Source organism: Topomyia yanbarensis, chromosome 1 (genome assembly GCF_030247195.1).
Source record: "Topomyia yanbarensis strain Yona2022 chromosome 1, ASM3024719v1, whole genome shotgun sequence".
Classification (NCBI taxonomy): domain Eukaryota; kingdom Metazoa; phylum Arthropoda; class Insecta; order Diptera; family Culicidae; genus Topomyia; species Topomyia yanbarensis.
Genome location: NC_080670.1, coordinates 9,977,674 through 9,999,582, shown reverse-complemented (window position 1 = coordinate 9,999,582; position 21,909 = coordinate 9,977,674). Strand labels below are relative to the sequence as shown.

Below are 21,909 nucleotides of genomic sequence, written 5' to 3'. Positions count from 1 at the left end.
ACCCAATTCTGAAGAGTCACTTCGGGTGACGTGAGACGCCCATTTAACTGCAATGGGGAATCTCACCTCGCCCGAGTCGACTCTCAGAATCGGGTGAAAAAAGTCACGTAAAGTGAGGTGAGTTTAGTCGTCTCATGTCACACACCGCGCAGAATAGGGCCGATAGTTAAGGCTTAAAACGAATCTTCGATCCATATAAAAAATAATAGTCTTTCCAAATTATAGATTTTTGAAGCAGTCGCTAATTTTGCTTTTATGAACTTCTGTTTACATTTTGGAAACATATGCAAACTATCAGCAGATATTCGCTCTACAATAACTAATGTTTTATTTCTATTTAATTGTATCAGTCAGCCGGTTACTTGCTACGTCCGAACGGCTACAAGAAATTAACACTTCACAACAAGCAGTCTAATAGCATTTAGCAACTAAACACAGAATGGAAAGATTAGTTTGACCACAGATAACAGACGGTTAGGCTAAAACAAAATTTCTTCAAAAACCTGTGTAAACTTTCAAATTGATAAACGTTGGATATTCGTGTTTCACTACTGCCATCTGTGCAACTGTTTGCTACACCTTTTTGACAGCTGCACTCTAACTGCATTGTATCGATCACTGCGCCATCTACAAACGTTTGCCAAACGTGTTTCAGACGTCTAGTTTATTCGGAATTTCAGTAGCGGGTATTTACACATGATTCAAATCAAGCCTAAACGTCTGTTATCTGTGGTTTGACTTAACATTTTACTTTACCAATTTTGCCAGCTTCATTCAAGTTACACCCACTTGCGTTGTAGTGAACGCGAGTGGAAAATCTATTAGCCTTCTTCGCCGTCAAAGTCGAAACGCGGAACACGAACGGCAGGCTAACCACTTTTAAAATTGTTTTTTTGTCTTCCATTTCACGACTGGCTTGGTACCCGTGAATCATCTGCTATCATTCGCGGCTGCATAAAACGCAGGAAAGAACAACCATCGGAACAGAATAAAAAGTCACCTCCACCCGTTACCACTCTTTTTGCCTGAATCCATTTAATGATGTTTATCCTTTCAATAAAATTCTTCTCGCCATCTATATTTGCCACTCCCTCCGCAAATACCGCAGCCTTTGTCCGCGGCTCTTGACTCACGCATATTGATTTATGTGACGTTCGCTTCGTAACTGCCAACGAGTACGGTGCTAATCTCGAGCCCTCTAGACGTCAGTCAGCTCAAAGCACTAGACGTCATCCTTCGGAATGAAACGTTTACTCATCGATTTTTCCCATTTTTTCTCATTTTTCCCCAGCTTGTAGATAAAAACACACACAATACAACACCACCAGAATGAGTAGATCACGCCGCGGACGCTACTGGCACATGGGAATCGTATTCCTAATATACTCCAGCTTTCGAGCGTACTCGGCGTCGACCGGTAGCACTGAGTCCGATTTCGTCGAGCGAGAGCTCTCGACGGGTTTACCGCCCAATGTTTCACCTAATCCGGCATACTTCACAACCGAAGCCGAGGGAGCTACCGAGGAAGCTCCGACCCCGGAGTCTGTCACCCCGGAGACCAAACTGCACCATGGCCACCCAACGTGGCGACCAAAGCGGGATAACTGTACTCCGCCGGCAATCGAACAGTTTCCACGACCCCTGATGGGCCCTAATATACGCAGACATGGAGGCCTGGTGCTGCACGTACTTGTTGCAGTGTTCACTTTCCTAGGTTTAGCCATCGTGTGCGATGACTATTTCGTATCCAGCTTAGATAGAATCTGTGAAGGTAAGTTCGTAGATAGTTCCAACGGAATGGGTTATAAAGTTTTGTTTTACAATTCCAGAATTGAAGCTCTCACCTGACGTAGCTGGGGCGACTTTTATGGCAGCTGGCAGTTCGGCTCCCGAGCTTGCGACTGTCGTTATTGGTGTATTCTTCGCAAAGGACGACATCGGTATCAGCGGAGTCATCGGTTCAGCTGTTTTCAACATAATGTTTGTGATATCGGTTTGCGCGCTGAGTTCCGGAACCGTACTACAGCTAAACTGGTGGCCTTTGGTTCGAGATTGCACATTCTATTCAATCTCAATCCTTGTCATGCTGTTAGTGATCGTGAACGATGTCATCTCTTGGGGAGAAGCACTGGTTATGCTGCTATGCTACGTCGTCTACTGTGTTGCACTGCACTTCAACACTCCTCTCGAAAGATGGGCCCACACCTGGAATCTTCCAATCAAGCTTCCAACGAAAGAAGAACAATCGGCTCTTGTGACCTACAAGAATCTTCCAGATACTACGTACACTCAGGGACAGCAACCTGCCGGAGAGCAGCAGGCTCCAGTACAGCAAGAACAACAACCACCGCCGGTGGACCACGGATACATGGATCCGAATGCCAGCTGGGATCCAAATGCTGCCTGGGATGGATCTAGTAGTGCCCCTGCTCCAAACAATAACTATCCCACAAACACCTATAATCCCAATGATGCATGGGGAACTGGTCAGCAGAACTACGGATACGAGGAACAGTATGGTCAAGAATCAGCGAATGCCCAGCAACAGGTTGCTGGGAATCAACCGACAGCTCAGACTACAACCGTTACAACTGGTGCTGTTCAACCAACTGCAGATGAGTACTACAAGCCAAAGGAACCTCGGCAACAGTCAGCCCGAAATCCACTAGAAAAACCAGTGGATGGTAACATCTTTGCGCAAGTATCCTGGGCAATCGTCTATCCAATCCACTACACCGCTCGGCTAACCATGCCCGACTGCAAATTGGAAAAATATAAAAATTGGTATCCATTCACCTTCCTGATCTCCATGATCTGGATCTCATTCTACTCATACTTCATGGTGTGGATGATAACGATTATCGGCTCGACCCTCGGCATCCCTGATACCGTCATGGGACTAACGTTCGTAGCTGCCGGTGTATCCGTCCCGGACGCGCTTAGTTCCATTGCGGTGATCAAGGAAGGTTACGGCGACATGGCCGTCTCCAATGCCGTCGGTTCCAACGTCTTCGACATTCTCATCTGTCTCGGTTTGCCCTGGTTCATACAGACGGCAATCATAAAGCCGGGCTCCCATGTCAATGTCATCAGCAAGGGCCTAATCTACTCGACACTGTCGTTATTGTCCACCGTGATTTTCCTCCTGTTTGCGACCCACCTGAACGGCTGGAAGCTGGACAAACGTCTCGGTATCGTCCTGATGATCTGGTACCTGTTCTTCATTACCATGGCCTCGCTGTACGAGCTCAACTTCTTCGGTCAATTGAATCCACCGGAATGTTCGAGTAAGTATGCACGGAAATCAAGCGGTAGCGTATGCATTAAAACAATCGACTAATTTCGGATGGTGGTGAAAGAAAAACCTACAAAAGATACTTCAATTGAACAAATTTTCCTTGAAGCCAATAAAAATTTTGCCGGGGCCGATGAAAAGATTTTCATCAGCCCTTGGCGATTAACTGCTCCTCCGATTGGTCACGAAATTATCCTCACGACGTTCAACTTTTTCGCTCCGGGGTTGAGTTGACAGTACGAACAAACCATCGAGCGTAGTTGCTTCACTGCTTTCGTCATTGCTGCTGCAAATCAACTGATAACGCTGTCAAATTGTTTTTGTACACAACAGCGCTACTATAATTGGTAATGCAACGGCGGGTTTACCACCCGGTGGCAGGGTAATCGCACGAAAAATCGCTAAAATTAGTCAATTTATTAATGCAGACGTCAGCTCAACGGAATCGCATTTTCTCAATATTTTTTTTATTCTCTATTCGTATTGCAGGCTTCTACTAAACATCGGACCCTCGTTACCTCGTTTTGGTTCCAGCCGTCACCTTCCCGTTCATTGCCCTTCTTCCTGCACACATACACATAGCCATGAACCCGAGTAGAAACGTTATTATTACGACTACAAACAGCACCACGGAGATATTAATCTAGTCATATTTAGTGTTTTATTCTGTTTTTTAGGTATTAAGAACCATCAACTGTCTGTTTCTCGTTGGGTACAAAATGCAAAAGAAAACGGTATGTCTCGAAACCCTGTTTTATGCACCTCTCGTCTTCAAACTGTACCTCTCAGAGTATGTTAAAGTCATTCCATTAGTTACTATCCAAAGGACTGATTGCTTCCTTTTACGTTAGTTTCTGTTAAAATATATCACGTACTTAGGCACACTCACACCCACGCACCGTTGTTCGAAACTCACGTTTTCACTCGTTTGTTTTAGCCTAAATATTATACCTGTCATAGATTTAGAAAATAGCAACCACTTGACGGCAGTAACAACGGCTGGTGCCGATGGCCGGAGAATGTATTAGGTTGATAATTGTTAGAGAATCAGACTATAATTAATTCCTATTCCGTTGATCACTCACTCTCCTGAACTGTAAATACACCGTTGGACAGAAACGTGCTGTTTACATATTTTAAGCGAAAAGTGGTAAAAAAAATTGTACTATTATTTATGCTGCTGCCATCGTATTACTCAACCGAGCGTAAACGGTATGGTTCTCCGAGCATGGCTGATGTTTTATAGCAAATGACAATATTTTTTCGGTTAGAAATAATTTTATCTTTAACAAATTAACTAACTAGAACTTCTCGTGTTGATCTTCTCGTTCATGCCTATTAATAAAGGTTTGATTTCTGTGCTAGGCGACTCTCCGACTCTGACTCAGAACAAACGAATCAGAGAAGGTTCTTTACCTAGGTCTAAGGAAAAATTGCAACTAGTGAACCCAAAACAGCGAATATTGAACAAAATGCAGAGGAGTTTTACATCAGAAATATATAGATATTAATATATTTACCAAAAAAAAACCAGCATAGAGAACGGCATTGGAAGTATCTTAAGAGAATCCATTATCTTATCTAGAACGTTAACATTCCTCCCGATTGTTGAGTAAGCTGAAATTATTTACGGTACTCAAAGCAAACTTTAAAACAAATCCGAGTCAATCGTGTTAATGTCAATATTATATTTACAAGCAACCAACTTACCTGTTCTTTCGTTTATCTGTTTTCCTGCACGGTCAAAATATCAGCTGAGTATATTACTAAAAATCTGTATTACTAGTCTTATTGAATTAGGCCCGAACCTGTATGACAAATCAATGTATACCGCACTTCGCCCGCCAATCAAACTATAGTCATTTTACAATACATTTCTATGTCGGAAGCATGCTATGAAACAACTACTCAAACGAAAAAAACACTACAGATAAATAATTCTTCAGAAGCTGCACACAATTGAACAAAAAATAAATAAATGTGGCTTACATGTCCCGATCGAGCAACCGAACCGCTCCCCGCCTACTGTGGTTATCCCGCGAACCTTGACAGGCGAGCTGTAGAATGATACCGAATAGCAACAGAATGGATAATAACTTTGTGCACACCCGCAATGAGTAAATTTTACCGTTTTTTACCGAACGATAAATTTTAGTGAAAAATCAAACACACGAAATGTGGATTATTTTCGCGAAATATTCCGGTGGCGAATTGTATTAAATGTAAGACTGTATATAATTCAGTAACTAACAAAAAAAGACACATTTAGCATTCAGCGAAAAAGCGTGGACGTTATACATAAATTAGACATAACAGAGCACCGCCATTAGGTTTCGCACCACTTCAATCATAGGAACCCAGAAACATGTCACAGACGAAAAATCGCACTTTGACGATATAGAAAAGGTGTCGTTCTGAATCGTAGCAAAGTCTTAGGTTCAAAGCCGAAACCTAATTTCAAATCTCCGAAATGTATTATATCCTTATCAATTTGCTTTAAATCAATAACGTTTAAGTTCATGCTAAAATGCAACAATATGATCGAATAGGCAATGTCCGCAGTCCTGATGCGATTACTCTTCGTTATCCTATAGATATACCTAATTGTCAATTTGGAGTTTTTTGAAAACCCTAAATTCAACTCGAAGGTACTAAAAGCATTACCAGTGTAGCCAAATAAATCAATAACAAAAATCTTAAAATCAAGTGAAAGACGAAGTTAAATGTTATCTTTTGTTCATTGTAGTGTAAAAAGCATTCCGAAAATATCTATACTGTCACCTCTGTACTCATTTGCGAATTCTAATTAATATGTACTTAACAAACCAACAAAAAAGCAGAACAACAAGCATAGATAAATAACTGCACAACCAATACAACATAACACATATACATACTGCTGAAGCGTGGGATGTCGGAAAAGATATCAAACTAAAAATATCTCCAATGAGAAAAGATAGGGATAACCATGCTTCATACCTACGTGTTAAAAACGCAAAACCACATATGGCAAACGTCGAACAACATAGTTGGGGTGAAACGTACTAAAATAATAAATCACAACAGAACACAATATATATATTGTTTCAAACGAGCACACATACCGATAGACATACCAAAGCAAACCAAACAAACAAAAAGAAAACAAAAAAACTAACCCTGACAGCCAAGCAGAACAAAAAAACAAAATCATAACAAACAAGTGAACACAAGTGAAATGCTCATGACATGAGATGTTAATTGTTGAGAAGTTAAATAAAATGTATTGAAAACCTAACTCCATTCGAAGCGTGCTGGAAACGAGCACCGGAAGTTTATTTTTAAACGATTAGAGCACATAGAAGCTAAGACCATAGAAATGACGTTCATCGCTAGCGTTTGAAATGTGCCTTCTTTGTCGAGTGTAGTTCGGTGCTTGCCGCTAGATGCGCTAGTGATTTTAATCGAATTGACAGCTGGATGGATCGGGTTACCAGTTTTCTTCACTATATTTATTTTTAAGTTTAAAAACTTGTTCGAACATGATTTTCCATCATTTCTTTCCTATTGAAACTATCCTATCCTGAAACATTTCTAACCTATTGTGCGGCGGTTAGGAAACGAGCTACGTGAGCTACGTACAAGGCGATCAACTTGCCAACTACGCTATGCTTGAAGTTGGGATTATTTTCTTACTACCTAAGGACAATGAGTAACTGTTCGTACATACCACAATAATTGCGTAATATAATCAACAAGCATGTTGGTTAGAAACCTCCTAACTGGTTGCTGTGAAGTTTAATGTTTTGCTGCAATTTCAATTATCTTATTAGATAACCTGTGATTTCACCGTGAAAGCTTATATGACAAATTAGATCCTATTGCAGACGTATACCGTTTTGAATATCACACTTCCCTAACAACAATCTGCGTCATCTACGCCTATTGCGGATTTTATTTTAAGATAATATGAGTTAAGTAAAAAAATCCAACTTAACTTTGGTAAAAAAGAGATAAAAGGGAGTTTGGTCCAATATTTATTAGTGCTACAATTTACACAAGAAATAGCTTCCCAATAACCAACAAAACGATGGAACTACGAGAGCAAACTAATGGTAGAAGCATAAAGGGGCGGATTATGGATTCTTCCAAGTCGAGTGTCGAACACACCATACATCGTTGCATTACCATATTGAACATTTTTCAGCACCTATTAAGTCTCCGAAGTCGTGTGAATGGTTTCCCAAATGAGTAGCAGCTGCAGGTAACATAAGATCTCGATAAAGTTTCTGAACGCATTGTACTAAATACAATGGCGCGAGTGCTGGAAAGATAAAATGTGTTAAAATAGTCCTATTGCTACTCCGCAGCATGACCGAATTTCCAGATTACTTGATCTTTGACCTCGTCTATGAATCTCCACCGCACGTGCTTCCTGTTCGATTGCACACAGGTTTGTCCTAAAGTCGATGACCTTTTCCAGGTTCTCTACTGAGCATAGCTGACCGCTCTTCCGACATTCACGCAACATGTTCAGTCCACTGTATTTTAGCAGTCTTCCAATGTCAGCATGTTTGAATATTTGGAACAACCCGCGGTTCATACGTATGCGTATCCCTTTTGTCTTTTGTGCCCATGTGTCTTTTAAACGCAGAATTCTTCTCTCAAAAAGATCCCAGAACTCGATAGTCAGCTGTGAGAATATCAGCGAATTGCATTAAGGAAGATTTGTGCGCATCTGTACTCTACGCAACTTTCGCTGATTACGCAAATCAAGGCCTGTTTACTTCGTGAGCTATATAACATCATCATCACATGACACTAGTATTCCAAGATATGGATTCGCCTACAACCTCGTACAGTACAGTTCGGACTATCCAGTACTTGGTCTTGTCAGAGTTTATAGCAATCCGATTCACCCTTTTAAAAGACACACATGCCTCTTCTACTGCTCTACGATCAACGCCAATGATATCGATGTCGTACACGAAGCCAAGACACATGTGAGATCACGTCATGATGGTTCCGCACTTTAGATCTTCGTTTCATGCATTCGAATGCTGTGTTAAACAATAGATTTGAAAGTGCATCGTCCTGCTTCGATGTATCTAACGTCGCAAACATGTCAGATGTCACTCCGGCTATTTTAACACTTAACTTCGACGTATCCAGCCTTATACAAAGCAGTTTTATCAGTTTTGTCTGAAAGGTATGTTGTAAGAATTGGATTGAGATTTACGCGTTTGCAGTTAGTACCAAGAAAATAAATATAAAATCTTACGGGAAACAGCCCACCCAACACCCACGTAGCGCGCAACCATCTTCGCCACACAACAGTTTCCACCACCCACCACTAGTACCGCATATCGAAAGAAGTAGGCGGCCATGGAGGGTGGCGATAACAACACATCTATTTGAACAAAATGAGGCGGAATATAGGGTTAATTGTCGAGGTTCGAGGTGAACGAACTCTTCCATTATTGCCAGAAGCCTGATAACTGTTAAACCAACAAGAAATCAAGTTTAATAGTTGGACAGATTCAGAAGGAAATTTGGAGGATATAGAGCAAAAGCTTTAACAGTAATAAAGTGAATGGAGTAAGATAAATTGACAAGAATAAAATCGAATCGTTAAAGAAAAGCAGACAAACAGGTGATGGCAACTACCTATTAAAATATCCCGAACCTTTATTTGCCGTGACCAATATTTCCGTAATACCACCATTCCCCGGTGTATCCACAGGATCGCTTCGGTTTTACCCTTGGAGTTTCCCCTTTCCGCACACGTGGTATAGTGGCGAGCACCATCGCAGTCAACGCCGACGCCATTCCAATCGGCATTATTCAAGTTGGGTTACCGAGGTCATCGAACAACCAGGTGCCAAAACCCTATGGCTGCCATGCGAGCAACGAAGGCATCGTGAAAACGTTCCTGCTGCAGAAGCCTCCAACAGCGCTACAGTTTCGCGGCCCTCACTCGCTAATGTGCGCTCAATCTTACTTAATTTCATCTCGACAAATCGCTTGCTCTATTGTTCCTACTACTCAGCTCTCACGGCATTTCTTGCTGAACCAGATCGATTTCTGCTGAAGTGAGCATAACGTTGCGAATGATTGCTATACGCCTTGCGTTCTTTGCGTTCTGATTCAGATGTCCGGCAAACTCTGGATACGCATCATCGAACATCTCGAGTATCTGACGTCGTCTGCCCAATGTCGGTCTCAAGCACTGTGCAAAGATAGTAGGCGAGAATCACGAATTCGTTCATCTCATTTGTCCACATGATGCTACACCTCTGTGTTACCATCGCGGTGATCGACTGGCGTCTTCTAGGTGCAGCATTCCTCACAAGTGCAGCGTTCCTTGCTGTGTGTTGTCCATGACTGCTTTCTCCGTCCATTCTTAGCGGTACCTACGTATTCACACATGATTTTAACAAAATCGCAAAAAGCTGCCAAATCAACTGTGACAAGCGTTATTAAAATTTAATTACATGGCTTTGTATTCATCCAACTTCAAAAAGATAGTTTGTCCATTTATATAACAACATAACCGGCATGCACTTAACATTTGCCCTAAGTTATTGTTTCCAACGCGTGCTCCAGTCACAATATTTCAACGTGTGCTCTAGTTGTCTATATTTAAGTTTATCACATAGAATGACTCCTAGATATAATGCATTTGACGACTATTCGAGCATAATTGCCAGACTTTTGAGAATTCCCTTCCTTCTTCGCGTAAACATAGCCACAGCTTTTGATAGGATGCAATTCAATTTTCGCGTCCAGCCGGCATTCTAATTAAAACCACCCAGAATTTCGGCTCATGTTCCGGCTGAATTTTATTGGGTGCATGCATACATCGATTACGTTCGATGTGTGACGGTGATTGAACTTCCCAGGAATCATTATTACCACGTCATCAGGAAAACCGATAACTTGGAAGACTTTTTCCATAGGTTTATTGAGAAGATCGTCTAGAACAAAAGCGACTATAATAAAAGACCCGATTTAGTAAACCTCTATTTTTTCTGCCCCGATTTTGTCAACAATGCATGAAAATCCGTCTGATGGTCTCTAGCAGACGAACCAAGCCAAATTCAGGTAAATCTTTTCTTAGGCGTATTTTTTCCTTCCGCCTCGATTTTATTAAAAGAAAGAAACAATATGTTTTGATTTTGACAATGCTCCCATTTTGTCAGCCTAAAATACACCTGGAGCTGATAAAAACGAGTAATCACTAAAATTGCGACAATGCACCGACAAATCGAATTCAGCAGATACTTTCTCTATTATTCAGCATGTGCACAATTGAAACGTTTATGCAAGGGTCAAAGTTTATTTTCTGCATTGATTTGTAAGAGACGTTATCGAAAATATTTTATTTGAAGAAAATGTGCTCAACTACAGATTGCTTTCATCCTCTCGAGACTACTCAGTTGGTCACCCTAATCATCAGTTGGTTATATACGACGATACACAATATATGTGTCACACGTCGCAACTGCAACGCAACACAAATATGAAGCGATGCAACACAAATTAATATGCTTGATAAATTCTCTTTAGGGAATCATCCCTATATCAGTTTGTTTACATTTGCGACTGCTACGGCCGTATATAGTATAGAACACAACAGCTAAGGCTTAATACATAACGGAATGGACTCTCTCCAGAATGAATGGACTTCTCTTCTGCCCCCTGCCTATTTTCCAACTCAAACTTCATATACGGAACCACACGCATACAATGCCACTCGAAAATGTGTGCAGCTGGGTCGCAGTAAAGAGAGTCATAATCAATGTCTTCCTGTACATGACTTTCTCTGAACATCAGTTTAATAAACAACGTAGAACTGATGTCGATACCGATTCTACCAATCAGTTAGTATACCTAATTCTACAACAAAAAACAGGTTCAATTTTCGGCTGGTTCGTAAGACTACCGTCAAGGTTGGTAGAGAAAGAGTACAGTGCAAAACGCGATGCCGTCTGAATCAATACCCCGGTCATTTTTTAAGTGAACTTATTCCGAGATCTTATCATCGCAACAACCGTCCCTATAGTGGTCACTGTAGTCACATTGTTCGACTGATAACCGTACGTGTTGGTAGCGGGAGCTACTATCAATCAGCAGTACAACTCCTGGCGAGCTCGTGGATGCTGGAGGATCACAGTGGAAAGCTGAATCTCTTACAGTGTACAGCCTGTTGAGCTGGAATCGTTTGGCTAGGACTTCAAAATTACATAACATTGCTGTGTGCATGTGATAGGTGTTTTAGTTCGATTTGGAAATATATGCAAGCTAGTCTAGTTCCGGATTGACCTAACAACAAAGGTCAAATAAATTAAAATTTTCGGTACAAACGACGGCTCTATTGACACACGCAGAACTGCACGGAACAAGTTATTTCCTAAGTGGGCCTACTTGGTTTTGATAACAAAATGTCATCTCTACCTCAAATCAACTTGGATGAACCGCGATATGATCAGAGCACCTATCTAAACCGAGCCAAGCACTTTCTGATTGTGACCAATCCGCTGAATGCGTTTGCAACCGAGGAACAGCTGGACAGAGCGGCCAGAATCGTCAAGGACTATCGGTAAGTGTACTCTAGCTGGAGGGAAGTCAATACAATAGTTTGATAATGGCTATCAGGTACTGTCTCGAATAACTTAAATGATAACCAACTGCACTGACTTTTTTGCTTTTTCGTTACTTTAGATTAATGGATCAATCCACATCAAGATACTAATGATCTCTTTTCTCCTATAGCGCTGGAAAACCGGTACCAGATGTAAACTCAGTGGACGAGTTATGGGCCGCTAAATATTTGTACGATAGTGCATTCCATCCGGATACCGGCGAGAAAATGCTACTGGTTGGTCGCATGTCCGCTCAGGTTCCGATGAACATGACAATCACCGGATGCATGATGACCTTTTACAAGTCCACTCCGGCCGTCATCTTCTGGCAGTGGTTCAATCAGTCGTTCAATGCTGTGGTTAACTACACCAACCGTTCCGGGAAGTCACCAATTAGCCAGGAGCAGCTGCTGATGTCCTATTGTATGGCCACCGGCGGTGCACTGGTTACGGCACTCTCACTGAACCGGCTAGTACGCGTAAGTTCTCTCGGCTTCCAAACATCACATACGGTGTCAAGTTCACGAATGCAATGAATGAATCACGTCACCAACGTTCTTATATGGACTGTTTTTTTTGCATTTTACTTTTTGCTTCTTTCAGAATGCACCGCCACTTGTTGGTCGCCTGGTGCCGCTTGCAGCTGTGGCCGCCGCGAATTGTATCAATATTCCGCTGATGCGCATGCAGTAAGTCGAAGCGTGCCACACATTTACTACGACGATCCTTGTGACCTTCCGCGTACCGTTGGTTTTATCATTGCGTAAAAGCAGCTGATGAACGTATTTTTAACCAGCCGAGTTGGTAGCTTTCTTTCTTTACGTTTAGAGACTCAGATAGAAACACATGACAATAATCGCAATCTAAAACTGCCGTTGCGTAACGCTAACCAAGAATACTTTGAACCTGGACTCGGAAGCAAAATTGTTTTCAATAATTGTTGCTGTTTCCCGCCAGATAGATTTATTTATAAATATTTTTGTTCGTACCACAGCTCTACAGTTTACCATTGTCAGTAAAAATTGCGATTAGCTACTGTGTAACACCTCATGATTCCTACAGACAATATTATGGCTGCTGCCCAAGGGAACCAACCCTAAACAAAGCTAAAAATGCAGTTAATTCTACGTTTTTATCGATGAACTGCAAACAACCATACTTAAGCAGAGAACAAAGCTACTAACTCGGTTGCAACACTTATCAGTAAATTCCAAACCACCTCGAAGTTCAAGGACACACGGCTTACTAACTGTTCTGCGTGCGTACTTTCACTCATTCGTTTTTTTTATTTCAAAAATAGAGAATTGAAAAACGGCGTGACACTGATCGACAGCGATGGTAAAGAACTTGGTGAATCTGTGCGTGCAGCGAAGGAAGGCATTGGAGCCGTGACCTTTAGCCGAATCTTGATGGCTATGCCGGGAATGGGTAAGTGACAATTTCTTTCCAAAAGCTTAAATCTCTTGAAAAAATCACATGTTAATATCCCTCCGTCAGTGTTAACCCCGGTTCTCATGAATTCGCTGGAGAAACGCGGCATCCTGAAGCGGATTCCCTGGGCGAACGCACCGATACAGACGCTTTTCTGCGGGTTCTGCCTCACGTTTGCCACCCCACTGTGCTGTGCTCTGTTCAGCCAGAAAGCATCGATACGTGTTGACAAACTGGAGACTGACTTGCGCGAAAAGGTCCGGAAGGAACGCCCGGAGCTGGATGTCGTGTACTACAACAAGGGACTTTAAACTTGAGCTTTTGGTCAGACAGTGAGAAACTTAACCACATCACATGCTAGGACATCACATTCAAGCAGGGATAATATTGAGCATTTACCTACTTTTGGTTTTAGGAACAATACTTAGACAATAACTTAATGTTTGTGTCGCGACAGACGCTGAATAGTTGAAAGAGAATAGATTTCAATATTACAACCTCGAGCTATGTGCCATATTCTCTGTACTTATTTTGAAGGATTGCTACAGAAAAGTAAGAAGACATTAACTCCATTCCACATCAGCAATTGTAAATGAATACCTATACTATTAACTAAAAGTTCAATTAATCAAGTGGAAAGTTATGTGACACAGACCGATTCAAAGACTCAAATATGTTGTGTGTTCAATGTGTGTGTGTGTGAACAAGCACTGCTATTGATTAAATAAAGAGTATACTATAGAGTACATTGTGATTGAACTAGCTTATCTATTTATCTACATGTGATTTGTCAATTTGGTCCCTATTGGAGAATGTTGAAGAATAAGTAGCCGCTAAAAGAATCCGGTTTACCATCTTGTACATATTTCAATGGAGTTTTAGACTCCGACACTAAGTAAATTTGCCAACTGTAGGTACTCCGACAAAATTTCAAACGCTTTTTTTTCCAACGAGCGCCATAACAAGTCGCCGCCGCCGTCGCCAATCTCATTCCTTCTCTAGGACGAACCATGAACCGAATTTGCGTCGATAATGCTGCCTTTCTTGAAGCAAATTCCAAGTTGTAAGCCCCGGGCCCAGATGGCATTCCCTCTATTTTCGTCAAAAAGTGCATCAACGGGCTTCTCGAAGCACTTCGGCGAGTCTTCGAGCTATCACTCACTGCTGAAACATAGCCTTCCTGCTGGAAAGCAGTCAACATGTTTCCAGTTCACCATACTTTGTTACATCCGGCATATCGCAAAGAAGACATGTCGGCCCAGTGATATTCCGCTTCTACTTTAATAACGTCAATATCAAATTACAAGGACCCCACCTTTCTTTCTCTATAAACTGTGCAAAAAATATTTGTATTTGATTATACCACAGACTAACAGACATAACACTGTGAGTAAATTCCTTAAAAAATATCGATCCGCGAATTTTACTGCTCCACCTTTTATACACGGTCCAAACAACTCATTTGCAAAACGGTTATCCCTCAGGCTCGGAAACAATTTTTCACGAGTGTCCCCGTATACTTGCGCATATATAGATGGTGCCCTAATCTCAAATGCAGCCACAGTCCCAACTAAAAATATATTTAAAATGACCGTTAAAGCGGGCGAAGAATTGTTTTCGAGTGTTATATCTGTTGGTCTGTGATTATACTATGGTCCGAGGGTGGCAATCAAGAGGGTGAATGTTTCGACGTTTCTTTGAGAATAATGAATGAAGCCAATATAAGCTGGCTTCCTGGTTCGGCTAGTTGTCAAAAATGACAACGAACGCGCTTTAAGCAACGTTCACATCGCTATGAGCCAATGTTGTTAACTCCACCTGAAACTTATCGAATGCAAACAAACTTCTTTATGATGTTCTTAACTGGTACTAAGGTGATAAAAGCGTTCGGATTTTGTCGAGAAGAAGCGATGCAAGTGAAAGCGTGATTTTTCATATATTATTGATTGTTTATTTGTTTTGAATCCAACTTTTAAACAGTGTTGTACAGTTGATGTGAACAGACCTTGAACATTTGAAACGTAGCTAGCGCTACTGGCTTTTGATGGCAGCTTTAGGCAACAAAGGGCAGGGAGCAATAGAACCGGATTTTACATCGATAATTGGATTTAAAAATATTTAGAGAATAACACGTTATTTAAATATGTGCACGAGGATCAAAAATTTGAATTATCAAATTAGCATTTTGCGATCGCTTCCGGACTGTCAACTTGTAGTCGGGGTTTTTCTGGCTCCCGGCAACGTGCACTCAATGCGTTTCCTATTTCGACTGTTTTACATAACTGGCATTGAAATTAATTGTACCGCTTATATTAATAGCGTCGAGTGATTTTGATGTTTTGTTATAAAAACATTTTCAAATTTGTTTACGTAACAATTACGGCCATTTATTCACCGGATGAAAACCGGTTCGCTAAAAACTAAAAATTAGCCGAAAACCGCTTTTCAACGAAAACCGGTTTTTATCCAAGTGAAGAAATTGGCCGTTAAGGTATTGAACATTTGTACTTTCGAATAGTGAAAAAGCTAATTATTGTTATTTTTCAAATTTGTACTTCGCCGGTCGTTTTCCGCCAATCACCAACACCAGAGAGGCGATATAAGTATCTTCGGCTAAAAAATAGACTTGCCACTTAACCACCAGCGCCGTCTTCGAAATACCAATTTGTTGAATATGGAGACTGATATTATTACTTAAAATTTACTCCGCAAGCCGGTCAGAATAAACGTCTGTCAGAATATGCAACAAAAATATTGTCAGAATATGCAACAAAAATCTACCTCAACAAAACTCACCATCACAATTCGAGCAAAAAGTGACAATATTTCAAAGACCCTTGTAATCCTTCACTAAATTTAAATTTTTCAGAAAGGCACATGACCAAAATAACTTGTTTCGTTTATGTTTCCTTTCACTTCCCATCAAAAATTAACGATTCATATACACCACACAACAGAACGGAAAACATTGTTTATGGGCCCTTTTCTTAATGAAAAAGACTATACTCGAAAAGGGTCCAAAACACCCAACACCGAGAAAGAGATCAGGGTGGCCAGACCTACCGATTTATCGGTAGTCCCACCGATTTTGGTCTTCCCTACCGATTCACAAACAACAAAGGGAAAACTACCGATATTTTGTTATCCCTACCGAAAACTACCGATTTTTATTGATTTTGGACACATCCTACTCAACATTCATTTTTGGGTTGGATTTGGTATGAGATCTGGTTTCAGTATTTTACAATTCTATGTCAACACTACGTTTTTGGGACAACAACCCGGCCTACCGATAAACTTTTAGTGACTTTACCGATATTAAGGAATTATATCTGGCCACCCTGAAAGAGATCAAAATAAACGTCACATATTCATTTGCTGCAAACAAAAGGGTTCGCCCGCATGAATTATAATAGGATTTTCCCAGTGTAGAGGAGTGCACTGAAATTGCACCGTTTTTGCACGTTCTAGCAGAAGTGCAGAAAACTGGGTATGTTCCATTGACACTTCTGCTAGAAAGTGCAAAACTAGTGCACTCCACTACACCGGTGTCAATCAATCGAAAACCCCATAAGCTAACATCTCGCCGAAAAGTGTTTATGGGAGAGAGCATAACACCATGTGTAATGTTTCAAAAGGGACCAAAACATTTATCTGGTATATTATTCGAAAAACATGATTAATTCAATATGACATTACGTTGTTTGATCCGTATAGGGTGATGAGCCCATTTGCGCCATGTTTCTATTATCAGAAGCCGTTGGTTAGAGCAGTGTCTGCCATCTTTGTTCAACGCATTGAGTCAAATGGTAGCGCAACAATAGGGGCCCTCGATTCGATTTTTCATTGTGCTCAAACACGAGAATTTTACTGTTTTCAACGCATTTGTGTTATTATATTGGTTCTAAACAACGAAGCAAAGCGGTTGATGTTAATTTTTACGCATTTCATTGATTGTAAGGCAAGAAATTACCGAATTAGTGAGGCACCTTGCTTAGTATGGTGAAAATAGGCTCATCACCCTATTAAGTATATATGGGAATATAAAATACCAAAGAGAATAGGGAAAGAGACGAAGAGTGAAAATCAGTCAAAACGGCAACACTCCCTTTATGATGATTTCAACACTAGAATTTTGGCAACCGCTTCCACAGGCAGCACTTTAAATGACTCCTATTATATTTTGAAAACAAACCCAGCCCCCTGCTAGGCAGCCATTTTGTCCTAGCCAACATCTGCCTTTGTTAAAATCAAAACAACCCAATGCTATTGCACGGGCGACGTGGGCCTAGATGCAGCTAGGCCCATCATATGTTGACTACTGTCAAAGTCCGTAAATCTCCATAGCGGATGACAGGAGTGACACCCTCCTGAACAAACCGTATGTCGATCGTTGGATTTGTTTATCAAACGATGCGCATTTCGAAACAAAGAGATGAAATAATTCTAATGCTTGTTTTTACTCATACATATACTCTAGAATGCACCTCACAATCACGATTGAATCAAATTCTGACGAAAATTGAAATTTCTTTTTTAATAGATGTACAATACTTATCTCCTCCAACTCAGGCATGAGTAATGTTTATTTACATTGCACGATTGGTCTGCTCAATAAGGTATTTTTGGCTTCACACTATTCGTCTCTTTCCCTATTCTCTTTGTAAAATACGAGCTTTTTTTTTCATCCGTCATTTTCTCAACATCAGCCTATTGTATTTGAGTGATCTGCGAGCTGTCAAAACACATTTATTTGAAGTCATAGAAATGGTACATTCATAGACAGACCCGTCGAACAAACCAGTCTATAAGAAGAATCTAATAGAAGAATGGTAAGCGCTCAGCGCGGTTAGAATCCAGTTTTTAGTTCCTCAAGCAATATTGTCCGTACTTTTCCAAAGGAGACGCGATGATTATTTTTCGTCGCAGCAAAATTCGTAGCGCTATTCAGCGCACGATTCGTGGCAATGTATTTCTTATGGGATGAATGACACTTTAATAAAAGGTGGTGCAATTTTGTGTAAAAACCTTACTGTAAATAAAACATACGCAAACCTGAAACTTTAGAAGCACAGTTTTCAATCAGTTTTAGTGACAAATGCAGCTAAAGTAAATAATTAGTACGCATTAAACTTGGGTAATACATATTTTTCGACGTTTTTGAGCATTTATTATCAAATGCGCCAATTCAATTCACCGCATCAAAATGATTGAATGGCTCGTTTCCAATGAAACGTACAATACCCCAAAATCCGAGTGTATGTAAGGAGAGTGAAGACAACTGTCATGATTATCCGTCAGTGATATTCCAAACGAACAAACGACCTGTCAAAATACATGAATTTGACTCGTTTGGAATGACACTGACAAATAACAATTGTTCCAATTTTGACAGTGTCGTCACTCTCCTTATATGCACTCAGCCCAAAATAGCCTTAAAATCTCGCGTGTTTTTTGTATACGGCCAATAAGCATGCTGTCAAAATTCACTTTGAGAGAAAACTCCGTCGAGAATGGATGTTAATATTTTATGAAAGAGAAAAGTTTTCTCTTTCGTCTGCTGTTGTGATTTATAATCGGCGATTAATGATTTGTCCAGAATGTTGTGATTTATAATCGGCGATTAATGATTTCTCGACAAACATAGGATTACGGCGTAAAAGCCAACTGTCAAAATTCCCTTTGAAAGGAAATTCCGGACAAACCGTTACTGACTGAATACAGTACATAGCAGTTAACGATAAAGAAAACTTTTCTCTTTAATCTATTGCCAACATCTATGATTTGCGAGTTACGGTTGTCCGGAATTTCCATTCAAAGTAAATTTTGACAGTTGGCTTTTAAGCCGTAATCATACACTAAAAAAAAAGTAAACGTTATGCCTATTGATTTTACACATAGATTTTTGCAATTAACGGAGGCATATAGACACTATTTGCTGGCACATAAACCTAATGTGTGTATTTACAAGAAATATTAATCTTACATTCACATTTCATAACTATTAGGCACATAAAACCCCATTCTATAACAATATGCACATATCTCTTATGTGTGTGCATACATAGTTTATACAGTTGACACATAGAAGGTATGTGTGCACGTGATAACAATAGCATTTCTTCTTCATATGAATTTTAAGCGGTTTGAAGCAAATAGAATTAACGTTTGGATTTTTTTCAGTGCATGTTTGTCGAGATTTGTCCAGAATTTCCTCTCAAAATGAATTTTGACGGTATCCTTATCGGTCCTTTTCAAAAAACACGCGTGAAATGTAAATTCCCAGTAAAGTTCAACCGGAAATGAGCCGGAATTCCGGCTGGTTCCAGTTCGTACACCGGCTCCAGTGACACAACCGATTCTAGTTAGAATCGGTTGTGTCAATGGAGCCAGAATACTAACTGAAACCAGCCGGAATTCCGGCTCATTTCCAGCTGAAATTTACTGGGTTTGCGTGTACAGTAAGGTGTAGAGTTGTTTCGTATCGGTACAATATTCTCAAATCGGTACAATGCTCCGATACCGTGTCGGCATCTAAGAGGTCGGCATAATCAGTCAACTGTCAGTAGAAAATTGTGACACACGAAACACAAATTGTCGACATTTTCTTTTTTCTCCATCACAAAGCACAAAGTGTTTGATATTTTCGTGATTCTTGCTTCCCGAGATCGATTGAAGCATTTTTTCTAGCCAAACTTCAATGCACACAACGTAATGTCTCTATCTAGCATATTGCCAGCTCCGTCGAATCCGATTTGGGATCGGGACGATGAACGTAAACACATTGCCAAGGGTACCCCGTCGATGGGTGCCTTGGTTAGTGCAAAGATTGCTGCACCCCCTTACGGCCAGCGGAAAGGATGGATCCCCCGAACGGAGGCTGACTTTGGTGATGGTGGTGCCTTTCCGGAGATTCATGTTGCGCAGTATCCTCTTGGTAAGTTGTAAGGCGCTTGTTTTCGTTTGTTTGAAACAAGTGATTTTTTTTTCTTCCTAGGATTGGGTGCTCCGGGAAATGCTAGTAAAAAGTCCAACGCCCTGGCTGTACAGCTGGACCAAAGTGGGAAGGTCAAATACGATGCTATAGCTCGACAGGGACATTCAAAGGATAAGATTGTTTATTCCAACATAAATCAGCTGTTGCCTGCGGAGGTGTTGGCCGAGGACTGTGAGGAACTGCAGTTACCAGATCAGGAAACGATCAATGATATAACCGAGAATACTCGAAGGGCGCTTGAGAAGCTTACAAATCAAAAGATTGTATCGGCTATGCCTGTCCGTGCAGCCGAAAAGCAAGGTCCTGCGCAGTACATTCGTTATACACCATCGCAACAAGGCGATGCCTTCAACTCGGGAGCTAAGCAGAGAGTTATCCGCATGGTGGAAGCGCAGGTGGATCCAATGGAACCACCTCGTTTTAGAATTAATAAAAAGATTCCACGAGGGCCACCGTCGCCTCCTGCTCCGGTATTACATTCTCCAACGAGAAAAGTGACGGTTAAGGAACAGAAAGAGTGGAAAGTTCCGCCATGCATTTCCAACTGGAAGAACGCTAAGGGTTACACGATACCGCTGGATAAGCGTCTAGCGGCAGACGGACGTGGTCTTCAGCAGGTTCACATTAACGAGAAGTTCGCTAAATTGGCTGAATCGTTGTATATTGCTGATCGAAAAGCTCGTGAAGGTGTTGAGGCTCGAGCTCAGTTGGAGAAAAAGCTGGCTCAAAAAGAAAAGGAGAAGAAGGAAGATATGTTGCGGCAGATGGCTCAACGTGCCCGTGAGGAACGTGCCGGAATTCGTCATCCGGGCGAAGCAGCTGCAGCAAGTGGAGATCCTTCGGTCATTCCGGCGGATCTTCGCGAACGTGATGAAATCCGTGCGGAACGTCATCGAGAGCGAGCCCGAGATCGCAATCTGGCACGAGCTGCACCGGACAAACGTTCGAAGTTGCAACGCGAACGAGAGCGTGACATTTCCGAACAGATCGCTCTAGGCATGCCTGCGAAATCAGCCCTCTCCGGTGAGGCACAGTTCGATCAACGCCTGTTCAACACTTCCAAGGGCATGGATTCCGGCTATGGAGATGACGAGGCATACAACGTCTACGATAAACCTTGGCGTGAAGCGGGTACCCTCGGTTCGCATCTCTACAGACCGAGCAAATCGATTGACAATGATGCGTATGGGGCGGATCTGGATCAGATTATCAGCACACAACGTTTCGTACCGGATAAGGAATTTAGCGGTACGGATCGGTCGGCTCCGGCTGCCCGCCAGGGACCGGTACAGTTCGAGAAGGAGGAAGATCCGTTCGGGTTGGATCAGTTCTTGAACATGGCCAAGAAGGCACCGAAACGCAAAGAGGACGCCATTGCTGGCGGAAGTGGAGGCGGCAATCGGGACAAGGACCGCAAGAAGAGACGGGATTAGGTTTGGGTTTGTTTTATTTTGATAAGTTTACACATTAGTTTTAGTGTAGTACAACAGCTGATGTATGAACGTATGTCTCAATATTCAATAAATTACATGGACAAAATAGGAATTTTCTAATTTCTTGAG

At 41.3% G+C, this 21,909-nt stretch overlaps 3 protein-coding genes across 4 annotated transcripts in view; all 3 read left to right on the top strand.

Moving 5' to 3' along the window:
* The window catches only part of LOC131676856 (probable sodium/potassium/calcium exchanger CG1090), a 40,662-nt gene extending 34,090 nt beyond the window's left edge, over positions 1-6,572 (top strand). For both annotated transcript variants that reach the window (XM_058956226.1, XM_058956225.1), the window contains exons 2-4: positions 1,292-1,771; positions 1,830-3,287; positions 3,785-6,572. In XM_058956226.1, the coding sequence (XP_058812209.1) occupies positions 1,330-1,771; positions 1,830-3,287; positions 3,785-3,795 (1,911 nt within the window). In that variant the 5' untranslated portion in view covers positions 1,292-1,329 and the 3' untranslated portion in view covers positions 3,796-6,572. The remainder of the gene's footprint in view (positions 1-1,291; positions 1,772-1,829; positions 3,288-3,784) is intronic.
* Positions 6,573-6,717: 145 nt separating this feature from the next.
* On the top strand, positions 6,718-14,109 carry LOC131676861 (sideroflexin-1-3). The gene is made up of 5 exons (XM_058956232.1): positions 6,718-11,876; positions 12,050-12,398; positions 12,523-12,608; positions 13,220-13,347; positions 13,417-14,109. Exons 1-5 carry the CDS (start codon positions 11,719-11,721, stop codon positions 13,659-13,661), a joined length of 966 nt encoding a protein of 321 aa, XP_058812215.1. The 5' UTR covers positions 6,718-11,718; the 3' UTR covers positions 13,662-14,109.
* A 5,803-nt stretch (positions 14,110-19,912) lies between these two features.
* On the top strand, positions 19,913-21,888 carry LOC131676852 (puff-specific protein Bx42). Its single transcript, XM_058956222.1, has 2 exons — positions 19,913-20,287; positions 20,348-21,888. The coding sequence occupies exons 1-2, from the start codon at positions 20,065-20,067 to the stop codon at positions 21,778-21,780; spliced, it is 1,656 nt and encodes a 551-aa protein (XP_058812205.1). The 5' UTR covers positions 19,913-20,064; the 3' UTR covers positions 21,781-21,888.
* Positions 21,889-21,909: the final 21 nt, after the last annotated feature.

Excerpts from the sequence above, each read along its gene's own strand:
- LOC131676861 (XM_058956232.1), top strand. The coding sequence starts at position 11,719 with ATGTCATCTCTACCTCAAATCAACTTGGATGAACCGCGATATGATCAG. Across the intron at positions 12,399-12,522 it reads CACTGAACCGGCTAGTACGC|AATGCACCGCCACTTGTTGG; the intron begins GTAAGTTCTCTC and ends TGCTTCTTTCAG. Across the intron at positions 13,348-13,416 it reads GATGGCTATGCCGGGAATGG|TGTTAACCCCGGTTCTCATG; the intron begins GTAAGTGACAAT and ends TCCCTCCGTCAG.
- LOC131676852 (XM_058956222.1), top strand. The coding sequence starts at position 20,065 with ATGTCTCTATCTAGCATATTGCCAGCTCCGTCGAATCCGATTTGGGAT. Across the intron at positions 20,288-20,347 it reads TGTTGCGCAGTATCCTCTTG|GATTGGGTGCTCCGGGAAAT; the intron begins GTAAGTTGTAAG and ends TTTTCTTCCTAG.